Source organism: Chiloscyllium plagiosum, unplaced genomic scaffold (assembly GCF_037043375.1).
Source record: "Chiloscyllium plagiosum isolate Xiang-an unplaced genomic scaffold, Cpla_swu_hap1 HiC_scaffold_10, whole genome shotgun sequence".
Taxonomy (NCBI): domain Eukaryota; kingdom Metazoa; phylum Chordata; class Chondrichthyes; order Orectolobiformes; family Hemiscylliidae; genus Chiloscyllium; species Chiloscyllium plagiosum.
Window position 1 is genome coordinate 50,717,217 of NW_028270148.1, and position 18,279 is coordinate 50,735,495.

The 18,279-nt window shown below is 40.3% G+C and overlaps 1 protein-coding gene across 7 annotated transcripts in view; it reads left to right on the top strand.

The window, feature by feature from the left end:
- Positions 1-18,279, top strand: part of LOC122552829 (tyrosine-protein phosphatase non-receptor type 14-like) — a 272,039-nt gene that overhangs the window by 152,336 nt on the left and 101,424 nt on the right. For all 7 annotated transcript variants that reach the window (XM_087991330.1, XM_043695821.2, XM_043695830.2 and 4 more), the window contains one exon: positions 15,547-15,644. In XM_087991330.1, the coding sequence (XP_087847456.1) occupies positions 15,547-15,644 (98 nt within the window). The remainder of the gene's footprint in view (positions 1-15,546; positions 15,645-18,279) is intronic.

Genomic DNA, 18,279 nt, shown 5'->3' on the forward strand with positions numbered 1-18,279 from the left:
AACTGGTCAAAGTCATGGTCTGGCATCTGGTTGGCCTGAATCCGGTCAGGGTAGTCTGTTCTTTGGCAGTTTGGGGAGTAGATCCCCGTCAGTATTGTGGCTCCAGTAGTGCCAGTCGCTAAGGTCTAACACTGTCAAGCAAATGCACAAACACTGTACGCGTCTGGGCACTTCTCATCTGGATCTGTGTAGTCAGGTCACTTGAGGGTGGACCTTGAACAGTCCATCAAGGCTATCAATGAGACTGAGGAGAAAGGTGGATGGGGGTTGGTAGGACTATGGGCAGGCGTTACCATGAGAATGAGACTCAGAAGTTATTCTTCGGCAGTGAGGGCAGCAAGCTGTGGTGAAGGGATGATGACATTTGTATTGGAAGTAGCAGGATCTGCAAGGGAAAGTATAGTAAAGCGGGTCTTGGAAGGGGTTAATGCAGAAGGGAGGGTTGTCTACGGTGAGGAGCAATCCTGGCCTCTGGAGACAGTTAATGACCACACCTGGCACAATCAGTTTGGATGGTTCGGACTGGGTGGGAAGGGCGAGCAAGAGTAGGTACCTAGACAGTTTGGGTTGGGAGGTGGGATGGAGCGATGTGAAGCTTGTGGACTTTACAGGATGGGCTACACTGAAAGGGATGGCACTCACTGACACATTTATGTTAAAGGCTGCAAGCCACTAGTCAAGGAGCATTCACTGTTGCCTTCCATCCTCCTGAAATCAAAGTGAGTGGGATAAGATGACCTGTTAGGGTGAGGGGCTGCATGACCCACCAATGATGGGGCTTTTTAAAGGAAAGCACTTGCAGGGTCCTATTGCCAAGCCATCCTAAAGCACTGGCCTGTTCTGCATGTTGCTGTCCCTGCCTAGACACTGCTGGACAACTCATTGACAGCTATACCCTTAGGCACAGAGGCTCTGGAGTAATAGGGATGTTGCACAAGGAGGTCAAAGGTGAGAGCATGATGCAATGCCATATATATGCATTATTCATATTCCTTCCACTTGATGCCACCAGCTCTTTAGTGCAGACCTCCAGCCATGGGAGCCTCATCTATGGCCATGAATGATGCTGGATGAACATCAAGATATATGGTTAAGGCACGTTTAGTTATTGAAAGATTCACAATTCTCTCTCCCCCCCCAAATACCACCACCAACCCCACCTTCCCTCTCTCTCCATCTCTTCTGTCTCTCTCTCTCTCTCTCTCTCTCTCTTTATGTCTCACTTTCGGTCTCCCTGTACTGCGTGGAGTCAGGAGCCAATACAGAGGCCACACAGGATCAATGCTGGAGGTTGGACAGAGTTAGTCTGAGTGAGGGAAGATGGCAGAGTACAAGCCCTGGTGGGAGATGGATACTGAAGCAGACATACTGAGTGTGTAGTAGCATGTAAAAGATTGTGGGACTTAGTCTTGGCAGTGGAGAAGGTCATTGACCTTCCTTTGATGGTATTGATCATTTCTCTGTAGCCCAGAAACCACACTGACTCATGTGGCAACCGCTAACTGGGCTTCCAGGATGTGGTGGTGGAAACTTTTCCGATGATCCTCTGGGAAGAGGGCTCCTCTCCACTGCAAATCTCTAGGTTCCTGTCAGAGAATTGTGGTGCCATCTTCCCTTTCTCTGCCATGTTCCAGCTCAGGCTGTTAATGAGTATGGCACATCCAGAATGGCAGTGCTCGTGCAGCTACGTAGTGGCCTTTTAAAGGTTTCTTGGTTGCAAGGGAGGCGTGTCTTCGGGCAGGTATCCTCTGAGTGGCATGTGGTAGGCTGGGTCTGGAGCTGGACTTAAGAGATGCCTTGGGGTTGAGGTGGGTTAGTAAAGTGGCAAGTTTGATAAGATATAGTGGGAGAACTCACCAGGCCTCACAATGAAAATCCTCTTTTCAAAAAAAACACAATACAACTTGGACTTACAATGCTCAGTGCTGTGTTACAGTTGTTCGTAAGATGTATGTTGTGAGTTGATTATATCTAAACGTTTAACAAAAATGCATCAGGTCAAAGTTTGCAGGTAGGCTATTGCACTTAATGTGCTGGTATTAGCTCTCAAAGACCATATGTAGGGGGTGCTTTGCAACTGAACTTGTTCAAGGAAAATCCCTTAAATTCAATGTCAGTCCCTTGACAGTGTGTATATTACTGCCACCCCTCCGTTAGGCACCAACTGAGAAGGCAGCAGACATTCTGTGTTTGGAATGACTGATGGAGAAGTGAATCTCTAGGGCTCCCTTTGTGGAAGGAATGTTGTGTTTTGGACAGGCCTCAGCAAGGGTCTGACACTTGTACTAGCTTGCAGTGTGGTGAGAGAGAGACAGGTGTGCAGAAACACATGGTCGAGGGCTTCTGTTAGAGAAAGGGCTACTTTGTTTGTGAATGTTTTTGTGCCTTTAGAATTGAGTGGGTAAAATACTTTTCCAGTCTGAATCGTGTTAAGAGACCAACGTGGCCCAATCCATCAAACAAGAAGTGCATTTAACTGTTGCGCTGTTCTAAGTAAAACTATTCAGCTTTCATGATGCACGTATTCTTACTTTCTGGTATATTAGTGCAGGGGCAACCTCTAGAAGTAATCTTTTCAAACACAAGGGAAATGATAAGGAAATTGTGTTATGCATAGCTAATTTTCAATTCAGTGTAAGACATGTGCACAGCTGACTGTGTTGGGAAGTTAACTTTATCCTTGTTCTAATTTGAGAAAGCACTCTCCATGGCAGATGTCATTGCTGGGTGTTTTGCTATTTTGCAAGGTGAAGGTGTTGCAGGTGCTAAAGTACCTTTAACATAACGTTTCCGCTGAATATTTAATGAAAAAAAATGTCAGCACCTCGAGGAGCTTTAGAGTTTTATTCTCAAATTCACCGATGTATCAGCACAAATAAAATTTGTAAAAAAATTAATTTTGTAAAAGGGAAATTTGTACAAGCTGAGTAACCATTTCGAATAATCTAGCACAGCTTGTTAAAGACAGGCTAGCAACTTTCCAAAAGGAAGTTTGAAAAATATATGTGCATACAAGCCTATGATCAGGTTTGCTGCTTTACAATGGCCAGTCAGGTTCAATGCTGCTTTTATTACATGGATTTCAGAATTTATAATCATTGTTTTGAAGATCATACTTATTGGAAATGCTAACATCATGGTTGTCACTGGACCAGCAATCCAGAGTTGAGTTTGAGCCTCAACACAGCAGTTTTAGACTTTAAATTGAGTTAATTCAGCACCATTCACAACTCATTCAGATATTGAAGCAGTCCTTTTCAAAATACAAAATTATCTAGACAAAATCCCGGCTTCAGCCGATAAGTGGCAAGTAACATTGTCTGGCACTTAGTGTGTCTTGAAATACCATCTCCAACAAAAGCGAATTAACTATATCACCTTGACATTCAGTGGCATGACTGTCCCTGATTTCACCACCATCCCCCTCCCCTTTCTACATTGTCTGTGTTACTATTGATTGACCACAGACTGGACTGGATCAGCCAGAAAAATACTGTGGCTACAAAGAAAATCAGAAGCTAGAAATTGTGAGATGAGTAACTGCAGCACAAAGCAGCCAGCCTGATTGGTACCCCATCCACAGCCTTAAGGATTGACTCACTGTCCCATCAATGTACAGTGGCAAACATGTGTACCATCTGCAAAATGAGCTGAGACAATTTACTTAGGCTCCTTCAACAAAACCGTCTAAATCTGTAAACTCCACCACTCAAAGAAAATCAGCAAATACATTGGAACCCCTTCACCTGTAAATTCCCTTCCAAGCTACACACTATCGTGACCTGAACAATGTCATCACTCCTTCACTGTCACGAGGTCAGAATTCTGACATCACTTCTCAGCAGCACGGTGAGTGTACCTACCACACATGGAATACACAAGTTCAAGAAGGAGGTTCATCACCAAAGACAAATAGTGACAGACAATAAATGCTAGTTTAGATTAGATTAGATTAGATTACTTACAGTGTGGAAACAGGCCCTTCAGCCCAACAAGTCCACACCGACCCTCCGAAGAGCAACCCACCCAGATCCATTTCCCTACATTTACCCCTTCACCTAACACTATGGGCAATTTAGCATGGCCAACTCACCTAACCTGCACATCTTTGGACTGTGGGAGGAAACCGGAGCACCCGGAGGAAACCCACGCAGACACGGGGAGAATGTGCAAACTCCACACAGACTCCACACAGTAGTGATGCCTATAACCCATGAGCAAATTTTTTTTTAAAAAGTTTGAAATCAAAAATCTTAGCAATGGTGATCACAAAATGCCCATTTGTCATAATAACTCAGTTGGATCACTAATGTTCTTTCAGAGAAGGAAACTTATTGTCCAATTGATGTGGCCTTTTTGTAACTGCTGACCCACAGCAGTATGGTTGATTCTTTAACTGCCCTCTGAAGTAAGTCAGAGCAAGTCCAACAGTTAAAACTAAGCAATCTATGAGAAATGATAATCCACATGACTGCAGTGGTTCAGAAGATGTCTCAACTTCTGAATTAATAGAAAAAATCTTTTAAAAACCTTGTTGTTGCATCTTGGAATTAATGCTTGGTGTTATTTAAAGTTGAAATCCTAAACCCAAAGGCATTGTCTATGGCATGCAGAAGCAAGTACTGACAGAATGTAGTGGTGTATGAGCATACTGTGGCTTAATTATCAGCATACCAAAATACATCCATCAGTTGCATTAAAGAGAAAAACAAAAATGTTTTTTGCTATGGAAAATTTGAGTTTTCAAAGGAACTATTGTGAGAACTGAGGATATACAATGAATTTTCTAGAGGTTTGGAGTAATGTCTTCTCCCAAGACCTTATTAGTGTATTAACCATCTTTTGGTGGCAGTGAATATTTGTTTATCTGAAGACAAAAATAATTTAACCTGGAAGAATCAAAATCAGTAGATGTTAAAAATTCAGGCAAATGTTTAATTCTCTTTTTAATTAGAGTGGAGCTATATCTTCATTTTCCCTGAATTTTCAGCAGCTGAGATTTGAATTTTCCGTTAGCTGGAGTTTGTAAATGAATTAAAGTAGGCTGCTGCTAGAACACACTAGCTTAATTTTCATTAGCATTGCTATGAAAAGTGGACAGACCTTTGAAAGACTCAACAGGAGTCTACTTAGTTGTCTTTAAACCTTTGGGCATGACCACTCCCTCTAACATTACTCTGTTCACCACCCCTGATTTATAGTCCAAACCTATTTTAATTAATACTGACACAGTACAAGGATTCCTTGAAGTGGATACCGTATTGAGGTTACTACTGTTGAATATTGGGAGAACTTAGTTTGCACATCAAACTATTAGGTACTTGCGAGTTTTGTTGCTGGTTTCCTTCTAATGACACTTGCGAAGGAATTCCCATCTTTTATTAGTTTACAACATTAGTCCTGAAGTTTCCAAGTCATGCATCAGGATAGTTGATTGGTCATCACTGCTGTCTCCTGATATTCATCATAATAGCTCATGATTCCAGTGAGTCTTTTCCATGCACTATGTGAAAAGCCCATTATGAGAAGGCACATGCAACTGTAATAAGAATGATGGAAAAGATTATTGAACATTCTGAAGTTTAGTTGTTAGGAATTGGACATAACTGCTGGAGCTATGCAGTACAGTTCTGCTAGAGTTTCTAGAATCACCATAGCTTGCTACCTTCTGCATAATATTGTAATGAAGAAAGAATTATACCTTTCAGAAGGTGAAAGGATTGGTTTAACATTGAAAAGGTTTCTCTGCTTCACATGTGAAAGGTGTGTATGAGAGAGAGAGAGAAAATGGAGATTGCTGAAAAGGGTGACATGTTGTCAAGGATTTTCATCTTGAGCACATCAGTGCAAATGGAAGAATATCAAATTTGAAATTATCCCTAAAATCTTATTCCTGTGAATCACCTTTCTGTCAAAAGTGCCTCCACCAATACATGTGCAAGGGAGATGAGCCTTGCACTGCTGACACCATGGTTTCTATCTGACCGTGTTTAAAACTGTCCCCTGTTTTTAAATAGCTACAGCATATTGAGCACTGCACTATTTAATTTCCCTTATATGCAGTGGCAGTAAACCTATGAGTAGTAGTATTACCACTACCTATCGCACTGTCAGCTACCTTCCCCCCAGCCCCACCCCCCTCCCATTTATCTCACCACCCCTTTGGCTCACAGCCTCATTCCTGATGAAGGGCTTTTGCCCGAAACATCAATTCTCCTGCTCCTCAGATGCTACCTGACCTGCTGTGCTTTTCCAGCACCACACTCTTGACTCTAATCTCCAGCATCTGCAGTCCTCACTTTTGCCCAGTATTACCACTCCAGCCTGTTCTGTCCAGCAAGTTACAAACTTGAGAGGAAAACAGGTTGAATGAGTGCCCCGTTTGGCACTAGTTGTTTGAAAGGAGTAAAATTGAGCCCAGTTACATTCTTATACAATTGGGTATAGAAGCAAGTTTGTTGAATAATTAGGCAAGAGTGATCATAGTAATAGATTGCCATTATTACATTAACTAAAAGCTGAAATGAGAATCCATTATAATTTCAAATCTTCAGAAAGGCTAACATTACTCAAGTTTGGGAAAACTTCAATCATATCACTTCCATTGAATTAGGCTGGGATAGTTCCAGTCCCTTAAAAAATATGAATACAGGCAAAGTCCTACAAATCCAGCATGCTTGTAAATGAGACAGTGGCGGATTTGGATATACATCATTTATATTTGGGTAGTTTGGGCCAAGGTCAATTTGAGTCACCCTGTGGTGGGGTGGGGTTAACTGTGACTTGGAGTGTGGAGAGTGGCAAACCTGTAACCAGTCTGAAACCACACCAATGCAATACTTAACTGGATTGTTCAGGTTTGTTATTTCTTTTAAATTTTATTTAATTAAAAATTGGTGCATTGAATACTATAAAAATGTCAGGTTCTCAGACACTGCTAGGTAACCCTATTTGAGGTATCTTAGCTGTACCTTTTATAAAAAAGCATATTACAGTAAAAGGAGGCCACGTATATCTCTTCGTCTAGAATTTCCTTCGTTAAATTTAATGCTGAGACTTGTGCCAAAGGAAACCTGAGGCTAAATTTCCTGCAAAGCATATTTGCCTACAAGACATTAAATTCTGTATTAAAGTAAGCGCAACCTCAGTGTCAGCAATAGAGGTAACAGTGATGGACTGCTGTTGTCTTCCTTGACATCTCACTCTGTCTCTGCTGCTTCTCTTTCCCCGTTTTCATTATTATGTAGACCGAAGCATTTCACTTAGACCATACTAGTTGCTTAGTTCTTTGAAAGTGCAGGGATGATGGTGACCAGAAAAAGTTCAGATATGTCAAAATTCATTACACTTTGGTTAAAAATAGAAAAGGTTTCAGTCACAAAACATCAGTGAATATAATGATGTTAAAAACGCTATCAAACTGTGTTACGTACAGTGTTACACCTAAAATATGAGTGTACATGTGTGCAAGCAAATTCTTGAATTTGTACCAGTAAAGTCATGCAAGTTGCATTTTTGCCTGAGCAAAGTGTAATGTTATGTTAGTGACCAAGAGAAGCTTTAGGCAAACATGTATGGAGGTAAAGCAAAAGTTTAAAGAAACTCACATGTAGCGGCACAAAGTGGTATTGACAGAACTGGGAAACTGTGCTTTCCCAGTAGTTAATAAATAGACCTAAGGAGCAAGTTTTCAGTTTGTGCAATGAATATGGATTTGCAGCTGCATACCTTCATAAGAGCACTGGTCAGCTCACAATTAAGGCAGAGAAAATAGGATACAGAATTCATTAGCGGGGAGCTACAAATTTATAGAAATTGTGGCCAATGTGGTGGGCTATCTCAGGAAGCTTTATGATAGTTCTACTACTGACCAAATTGGCCAAGACTAATATACATAGTTTGTAGACTGGGTTTATAGCAGTGGTGAGGAAACCAAAAATAATGAGAAACCTACTTTGAACATGCTCACAAAACTGTTGTCATAGATGTCTCTGTTAATGACAATGTTGGTAGGAGAGACCATGAAATGAAATGAAAGGAAATGAATCCTCATCTTCACATTGAGGATCCCCTCCATCATGTTGTGAGACAATGTCACTGTGCTCAGTCAGATAGATTCAGAACAAATCTAGTAACTCAAAACTGGACATACATGAGGCACTGTGGACCATTAGCAACAGATTTGCATTCAACGACAGTCTGGAGCCATTGCCACCAAGCTAGGAGATCAACCGTGTTCAAGCAAAAGTGCAGGAGCTTCACCCGGCATAGAAATGGAGTGTCCGACTTGTGTAACTACGACAAAGGATAACTTGCACACTAAACAGCACAAGCAACATGCATTGGGCAAGGATCGGCAATCCCACAATCAAAAGCAGTTCTGCACACTTGATTGTGAATGGTGATAGATAATTAAACAATCAACAGGGGGAGCAAGTTCCATAAATATCCCCATCCTCAGTGAAGAGCAAAGCCCAGCGTATCCAATGTAAAAGATAAGACAGAAATATTTGCATCCATATCCGGAAGGAAATGCCAAGGTTATGATCCAATTTGACCTCCTCCTAAATGTCCCAGCATCAGAGATGCTAGTCTACAGCCAAGTTAATTCACATGACATCAAGAAATATCTGATACTAGGTACTGCAAAGGCTTCAGACAGCATTCCAACAAGAATACTGAAGGCTTGTACTCCAGAACTACTGTTCCTGGCCAACCTGTTCCAATACAGCTACAACACTGGCAGGTATTGACAGTGTTTAAAATTGGAAGGAGAAAGTGAGGACTGCATATGCTGGAGATCAGAGTCAAACAGTGTGGTGCTGGAAAAGCACAGCTGGTCAGGCAGCATCCGATGATTAGGAGAGTCAACGTTTTGAGCGTATTCCTGATGAAGAGCTTATGTTTGAAATGTCAACTCTCTGCTCCTCAAATGTTGCCTGACCGGCTGTGCTTTTCCAGCACCATACTTTTTGATTCTGAATGTTGAAAATTGTCTAGGCATGCCCCATATAGAAAAAGCAGGACTTATCCAATCCAGTCAGTTATTGCCCTGCCCTTCTCAATCATCACCAACATGACAGAAAAGGTTGTTGACTGTGCTATGAAATGGCAGTCCTCCAGCAATAATCTGCTTCTTGATATTGTATTTGCTGTGGCCACACAACTGCTGGCCTCTTTACAGTTTGCATCCAAACATGGATGAAAGAGTTAAACTCCAGAAGTAACAGCGACTTGCATTTGACATCATGGCAGCACTTAACTAAATAGACTATCAAGAAACTGGAGTTAGTAGCCAACAAAATCAAAGACCTCTTCCACCCCGGTTGTAATCTCTTCCACCCTCTTCCATCTGGCAGAACATACAAAAGTTTGAAAACACGTAACAACAGATTCAAGAATACCTTCTTCCCCATTGTTATCAGACTCTCATGCATTAGAGTCAATCTTTCTCTGCACCTCACTGTCGCTGTAACACTGTATTTTGCATTCTGTTCTCATTGCCCTGATGTACTTTATGAAAGGTTTGATTTGTCTGGATAGAATGCAAAGCAAAACGTTTCACTGTATCATTGTACATGTCACAATGATAATTCAAATCAAATCAAAATAAGTGGGGACTGGGGAGAAAGCTCTCCATATCTGGCAAAGGAAAATCATTATGTTGTTGGAGATCAGTCATCTCATTCCTAGATATAACTGCAGGAGTTCCTCAGGGTAATATCCTGGATTCACCTCTTTCAGCTGCTTCATCAATGACTTTCCCACCATCCTAAAGTCAGAAGTAATTACGTTCACATGCTTTCAAATATTGAAGATGTTTTTGTCTGTAGCAGCAAGTACCAGCAAACATTCAGGCTTGGACTAATAAGTGGCAAGTAACATTTGCACCATACAATGGCAGACACTGATCAGTTCACGAGAGAATTTAGTCATCTCCTTTTGATGATCAGTGTATTGCCATCATTGAATCCCTTACCAATCATTATCATTTTCTTGGGGAATATCGTTGACCAGAAACTGAACTTGCCATATAAATACAGTGTAGACTAAGAACACTGTAGCAACTGACTTGCCTCCTGTCTCACCAGTGCATGTCCATCAACACAATCCACAAGGCACAAGCCAGGAATATGATCAAATACTCTCCATTTGCCCGAATTGGAGCAGCTCCAACAACATTCAAGAAGCTCAATATCATCCTGAACAAAGCAGCCCATTTGACTGGCACCCCATTCAAAACTTGAACATTCACTCCCTTCAGCATTGATGCACAGTGGCAATTGTGAGTACCATCTACAAGATGTACTGCCCATAACTCACCCAGGCTCCTTTGCCAGCATTTTGCAAACCTGTGACCTCTACCACAAAGAAAGACAAGAGCAGGAGATGCATAGGAATGCCACCACCTGCAAGTTTCTATCCATAAATCATCCTGACTTGGAACTATATTCCGGTCACTGGATCAAAATCCTGGAACTCTCTTCCTAACGACACTGCAGATGTAGTTACACTGCAATGACTGCGGCAGTTCTGACAACCCACCCTATCTTCTCCAAGGCAATTAGCAATGCGCATTAAATGTTTGCCCAGCCAAAGATGCCCAAACCTCATGAATGAATTCGAAAAGGTTAAATGCTGCTTCAGCTAGAATGAGCATTGTGATGAAGTATACCTGTTAGCTTTCTTGAGTAAATGTGTTTGCAGTTTGAGGTGGTGCCCTGCTGCCTTTGTCCTTTTTCCAGAGGAGGTGATGGCCTAGTGGCATTATCACTAGATATTAATCCAGAGTGACCCAGGACATGTTCAGGGGAGTCGGATTCAAGTACTGCCATGGCAGATGATGAAAGTCAAATTCGATGAGAATCTGGAATTAAGACTCTATAATGGTGACCATGAAATCATTGTCCATTGCTGTTTAATGACATCTGATGCACTAATGTCCTTTGGGAAAGGCAATCTGCCATCCTTACCTAGTCTGGCCTACATTTGACTCTAGACCCACAGCAACCTGGTTGACTTTCAACTCCTCTCTGGGCAATCCATGATGCTATAAATGCAGAGATGCCCACAACCCATGAATGAATTTTTAAAAATGTACAGGGACTTCTCTCCAGCTGACCTATTATTGACAAGAACAGGATCACCAACCAGTTTTCTTCCAGGTTATGGTGTGTGTTTACATGCATGATGCTTGCTATTGGAAGCTAACCTGCCCCATACTTCAGGTCAATATTTCTTCATCTCGCAGTTGTCCAGTCACTTGGAGATTTGGAAGTGTAACGGAGGCTGCAACTTCTTTTTTCCCCTCCTCTCGCATATTGCACAATAATTTTACTTTTCAACACCTGAAGTTAAATGTAAAGTGAAATGAATTTTGATTAAAGGAAAAACTTGTACAAAGTGACTTCAATGATTCCCTCCTTTGAAGGTTTATTTATGCCCAGTCAGCAGTTTGAAGTGATATTAAAGCTGTAAAGTTAAAGAGCTGGTATCAGCAGACTAATGAAAGCTGGAACGCATGTTGTCCCACAGTGTAAGAGCGAAGAAGCCTCCCAGCTATGGATACATTCCGCAATTCCCATCCCCCACCTCTGTTTGCCTTATGAGGAGGAGGACGATGAGATCCATGTAATTACAGCTTTGTTCAGGCATGTTATCAGAACCTTGTCAATCATGTATGTAAACACTAACCAAGGACATCATCCTTAAACCAAGATTCTGATTAGCAGTTCAAACACCCAGCGCTTTGTTTGGGCTGTCTTGTGTACATTTTAAATACTTCACATTCAGTATATTATAATGGCCACTTATTACTTTTATGAGTTTTTTTTTACTTTGTGTTTAAGGGATACTTGTTAATGTGTTCTAATCTGTGTCAAATGGCTATAGGCTCAGACATTTTAATGGTGGTGAAGTTTTCTATGTTTGCCACTATTACTCTGAAACTGACAACAACTCCTGGCGTATGCAGTTGTTCAATAAAATTTGGAAATCCAGAAGTTGTTGTCATTAGTTCCTTGTTTTCCAACCGGGAAAACATTTTGACACCCTCCCAGATGGAGATCTTAGAAATCACTTATTTTGAAATGAACTTCACACATGCTGTTTGTCACCAAAATGCAAAGGAAAAGGTTAACATTTATTGAAACATACTGGAATTTTAACAGCATTATAAGTCATAATTATTTTTCAACAGCCTCTCTGGCCCTGAAAAAAACTGATTTTACACTGTGATATGTCAAATATCCTCACTGTGACAAAAAAAATTGATTTTTAAAAAAACTTTACTTTGAAGTAGATGATATCTGTTTCCGTGTTAGTCCCATACATATGTCCCAGTCCTATGTTGCTACTTCTAAAATGATTAAAGAGTGAAGGATAATCAGTGCACTTCTACTTCCTGATCCTGAGCCCTCACCCTCTAACTACCCACCCAGCCCCCCGAAACACTGTTCATGAAATGAACTTAATGATAGAAAAGTTGAGATCCATGCCAGAGACATTGTTGGATTTTTGAGGGTTGGTGTCAACCTTGATCATAGTTCTGGTTCTCAATTCATTTCTGTGTTCAGGGAATATTGTTGTTTAAGCGAATCAGTTGAAATAAGCACTAAAATAATATTACTTAAGTAGAAAAATTGGATGGTGTTAGTATCTAAGAACGGTGTAATTAAACTCAAATGATTTAGGAGTTTTAATAGATTTTACCCTCAACATATGCAATGCTACAGAACAGAAATTAACAAAGAAATGAGTACAGGCCAAAGAATGGATATATTTATCAAAAGAAATTATGGACAAATCAAATAACACTCTAGTTAAACTGTTCATATAGATATTCGTACATTGGAAGTAGTCCTGAGAATCATAATTGTAATTCCTATTGTCTGAGACATAGAATTTTTGTTTAATAGCAGAGAAAATGTGATTTAGGAGATTTTATAGAAGCATATAAGATGTTAAACAACAAAAAAGAGGTTGAAAACCCAAAAAAATGTGATTTTATGAAATTTTAATTAACAGTCATTAGTTAATATAAATAATCATGATATTTTTCAAATCTGGTAGATCGTCTTGACCTGAAATATTTCCACTGACCCAGATGCTGACCTGCTGAGCATTTCCAGCAGCTTTTCTTTTTATTTTGGAATTCCAACATCACCACTATTTGGCTTTTGGTCACCGAAGTCTCCTCCAGGTCCCACTACCTTGTGGGACATCCTGCCTCACATGCTGAACAGCATGGATTGATAATTGGCCAGTTAAGTCATGTAAAGACCCATGGCAGAAATTCACAATCTTGAGTAGACATCAAAATGAGCTGACAGAAGTGAAAATTGCTATGCTCACAGAGGACCAAAGATGACTGGTTAAATATGAGGGCCACCACGCCTCAGGAAAGGTTGAGAATTTGGGCCTTCAAGGTGACCTCAGCTGGTGCAGAAACTGAACTGTGCTGTTGGGATCATTCAGTATTACAAACCTGCCAACTGAAATAACCAAATCCTCCATCTTCATATTGCACATTTTAATTCTGCAGGGTTCCTTAGCAATGGTGTCCTTTTGAATGCTTTCTCCTTTTGATGCAGTAAACAGTCACAAAGATGAAATTCTGTTCGAATGCATCCTGAATTTGGCATCCTTTAGATTCATAGAATCCCTACAGTGCAAATAGAAGCAATTTGGCCCATCATGTCTACACCGACCCTCTGAAGACCAACTAAAATACCCTGCTCGAAGCAAAATCAGCAAACTTCCCTTAACCTTTCATCTTACTCTATTTCCTCTCAGATGCGCACACCCCACCTTAAATCCTACCGCTTCCACTATGGCTTTGAATTGGATGAAGACACGGTGCCTCATTTAGCTTTTAGCAGAGGTTAGCTGATATATATGGCTGGAAATTTCATGCAATATATGATTTGTTAAAATGAAAAGCTATCACCTATTATTCAATAATTTCTGAATATACTAATAGACAATACAGTGCAGTTTTGTGTATAAATAATGGAAGAATAACTGAGAGAAATTGTGCTGGCTTAAGTCTTGGATTTCAGTAAATGGAAGGCAGTGCTGCATTCTGACAAAGGGTCACTGGACTCGAAACATTAACTGTGGTTGTTCTTTCTACAGATGGTGCCAGACCAGTTGAGTGTCTCCAGCACTTTGTTTTTGTTTCAGATTTCCAGGAACCACAGTTCTTTGTTTTATTTTTGCGTAACTAACACATGGACTGACAATCCTGCAACTTGGTAGTATTTGTATTGTAATTGTTCTGTATTTTTTAAAAAATGAATGTGTTAGTGCCACACTATGGTATGTAAAGTAATTCTTAGTGATAACAATCAGTGAAAGCACATTTCTACAGGAACAATAGTGTTTAGCCACAATATGTTACAGCATAAGGTGGCTCTTTGTTTGGTCTTGGCAAGCAACCATCAACATAACTGTACAGTCGGTTCTGATATAACGCGATAGTCCCATGCGTTATAAGAAAGTCGTGCAATAGCCACACCATTTAAACTAATGGAGCCGGAATTGCATTATAGCCAATACAGGTAAAGAAAGTTCATATTCTATAAATAACAATCTAAATTCTTCAATCATGTTTAAAGCCAATTCGCATTGAAGAAACACACTTTATAGCAGAACTGACTGTATCTCCGTGTAAATGGTCTCACTGTTTAAAAATTAGATCTGAACATTGGACTTATTACAAATATTAGTGTAGCTTTGTGGAAAAAATATCTTTCTTCCAATATTGTTTTAAAACTTGTTTGGTGGTAAATATTTATTGACAACCGGAGTCCATTTGTTTATCCAATATCCTCAGGTAATAAACCTTTATATTAACATGTGGAAAACAGCATTTTTTCCCCTTTGATGTTCCTCCTAATTGTTGAGAAATTCTTTTGAAGCAGGTGACTTGTGCTCAGGCTAGCAATGGTCTGCTACCTTGACAAAGTTGATTGATTTATTTACTTGTTGTCATGTGTATCGAAGTACAGTGAAAAACTTTGTTCACAAGACAGACAGGTCATAGTAAGCAAGGATGTACAGCTCTTCAGGCATTGTTCATGCTTGGAATACCATTTAATTGTATGTGTTGGGAAATGAGGTTGAAATTAACATTGAGCTAAATATCCCCTTGTCCATTTCTCTCTATAAAGTTTACATGTTCCTGCACATATAAAGTTCACAAGCGGGAGCCCCATGTCTTTCTTCCTCCAATAAATGCCACTTGTGTTGAAACACATGTTAAGGTCAGTTTCCCAAAATAACTGAGTTTAAAAGTACCTTGATTGCTCATTTCTTTGCATTGCAGACTGAACCACATGGAAACTCTTAAATGCACACAGTTTTCTTGCTTTATTCTTTGCTGGTTTTCATTACGAATCTATTGGTCTCCACAACCAAGAGTTGTCCAAAGTAAAATTGCAAATTGTCGCGTGTCTAATTTTGTATTTAGGAGATGGTATTTAATTTACGCAATAAAATGGGTCGATACCACTTTATGAAAATGTTCTCTATTCATTATTTTAGGTATCAGTATTACCTGCAAGTAAAGAAAGATGTGCTTGATGGACGGCTTCCTTGTACATTAGAGCAAGGCATTCGGCTAGCTGGTTTAGCTGTGCAAGGTAAGTGTACAATGGCAGAGTCTTTGTCTTTCTGTTTATGCTGCTCTGGGAAACTGTTGCTCTTGTGTATACTCTGAACTTTAGTCACACAGCAAGGCAAATGTGACTTTGATATCTGTGAATGTAGTCACAGGACTTCTTTTAACTCAGGACCACCATCACCTTGAAAACCAGTTCAGGTGATGAACTCTCAGTGAAACAAATTACTTTGTAAGAGCTAGAACTGACACACTGTTCCAAAGACTAGTGTTTGTTATTATATACTCCATTTATTGGTACAAGACCAGCCATTGAATAAATGATCAATAACACAACATTATGGACCACATGGGCTGGATTAATTGCTGGCGGACTTCCAGAAGGACATCCTAGCTACCAGTTGGAGGTCAGCAGCTCTCTGCTACATGTCTCAGTAACCGTGACTTGGAATGGTAAGATGCCTGGAAGGAGGAAGAAACATGGTTGCCCCCACTCAAGGAAAATCCCAGGTTGTGATGTGGGCAGATGAGCAGATACCAGCGAGGGTCTTGTTGATGGGGTGGGAGGACGGTGGTGGGCAAGGAAAACCTGTTGGGGAAAGGGTCTCAGATTGACACAAGGGACCCAGGAAGGAGATAACCCCCCACCCCTTGCACTGATCAGCATCTTGCAGGGTTAACCTAGCTGGCTGTACGTTGGACACCAACCTTTCATGTCACGTGTTAATTCTGGGTTGTGTCAGAAAAAGGCCCTTAGGTGGCCACTAACTGAACCAATTGGAGCCTCAATTCAGACTTGGGTGAATGAGCAGCAGACTTTCCAAATTTATGGGTTTGGATAGCTCGTAAAATTCACTTCACCTTCTGGATGCTTGATTTTTTTCCCTAGTGTGCATTCTTCCTGTGTATACCTCTGCTGTAAATGGTGGCAGTCTGCTGTAGTAGAGGCATTCACTCTACTCAGCATACCTATGGGTACAGTCACATATATGTTTTCCTGTTTCTAGTTCCCTTTCAGTAAATATTGAAGGGAAATTTGGGTTAATTTTCTTACTTCCTAGCTCAGTCACTCTATACATTTATACTGCCATGTTTACACTTGGCCTATACCAAGAATCAAATCTCAGATTCACTTCCTGTGGAAACATATTTATTAAACAATCTACCTCCCACATTTGTGACTTCAGGAGGAATGTGGGATGTTGTCCACTATAAATGTTGATGAAAACTTCATCTAAAACCTGCAGGTACTTTTACATTTCTAAAGCAATCCTGAGAGGTTTCTGCCATCAATTGTCCTATTCAATGTGGCTTTGTTCTTCAATTTTTTTTGAAGATGTATTGAGATTTAGTTCTGTTGGTGGACATAAACAAGCAGCTTCAATCATATATCAGTTCTGGCATTGCCATTTTCCTGGAAATAAATCTAGACAAGTCGGTGTGGATTTGTTGGGCCGAATGTCCTGTTTGCACACTGTAGAGATTCAGTGATTCTATCTGTATAAAAATTCTGAAGAAGAGTCATGGTAGACTCAGAGTCTCTGTCTTTCTCAACAGGTGCTGCCATATTCACTCAACTCCTCCTCTGCCTTCTGTATTTTTATTTCAGATCGCCAGTATCTGTAGTTTTTTTTGTCAAGGTAAAAGTGTTTGCATGTTTGGCAGATCCTTCTCTTCCTCCATATTGGCACATTACCATGAATTGCGGCATTTGTCCCTTCATAAATTTCTACGCTTTCAGTTCTTTGAAGCATTGAGTGACCACACTTGCATTCTTAAAGGCTGCTCTGTTTTACTAGCCTGCTACTGTTTTTCATTTCGAGCATCAGTAGTTTGTCCTCATCCTAGAGAAGAGGCTTCCTCATTCTTTAGAGAACAGTAAAATCTTTATTTACATGTAGATATACATATCACTGGATATAGCTCTCTAGTACAGTGCTTCAGTGCTGCTCTATTACATGCTTCACTCTTCCCTGCTCTCTCCTGCTCTTCTGATCTCAGTATTATGACAACTTACATCATCACTATTAGCATAATCACATCTAATTATATTACACTACTGTCCACGGACAGTTACTGTTCAGGCTATCTGAAATAGAAGGGATATTCTGGTGAAATAGTAAGAGTATAAAAAAAGGGTGCTGACTCAGTGTTAATGTCACTGGTCAAGTAATCCATATCCCCCTTCTAATGCTCTTGGAACGTTAGGCATGCTGGTCTTATTTCTACTGCAGTTTAGAATAGTGAGGGGTGACTTGATTGAAGACTATAAATTTCCGAAAGATCTTGGCGAGGTAAGTGTGGATAGATCCAGAGCTAGACGACACTATTTTGAGTTAGCGGTCATCCTTGTAGATGTATGAGTTTGGAATTCTTTGCCTTTGAAGGCAGTGGAGCGGAATCACTGAATATTTTTAAGAACTGGATAGATATATTCTTGTTAAGTAGTGGAATCAAAAGTTATCAGGATAGATGTGGATGTGGAAATGCAAAACACAAACCGATCAACCATGATCTTATTAAATGGAAGAGCAGGGTTGAGAGGGTAAATGCCTACTTCTGTTCCTACTTTGTATGATTGTGTGGGTTTGAATCCCATCATGGCAGATAGTGAAATTTTAATTCAATTAAAATTTGGAGATAAAAGCTCTATAAAC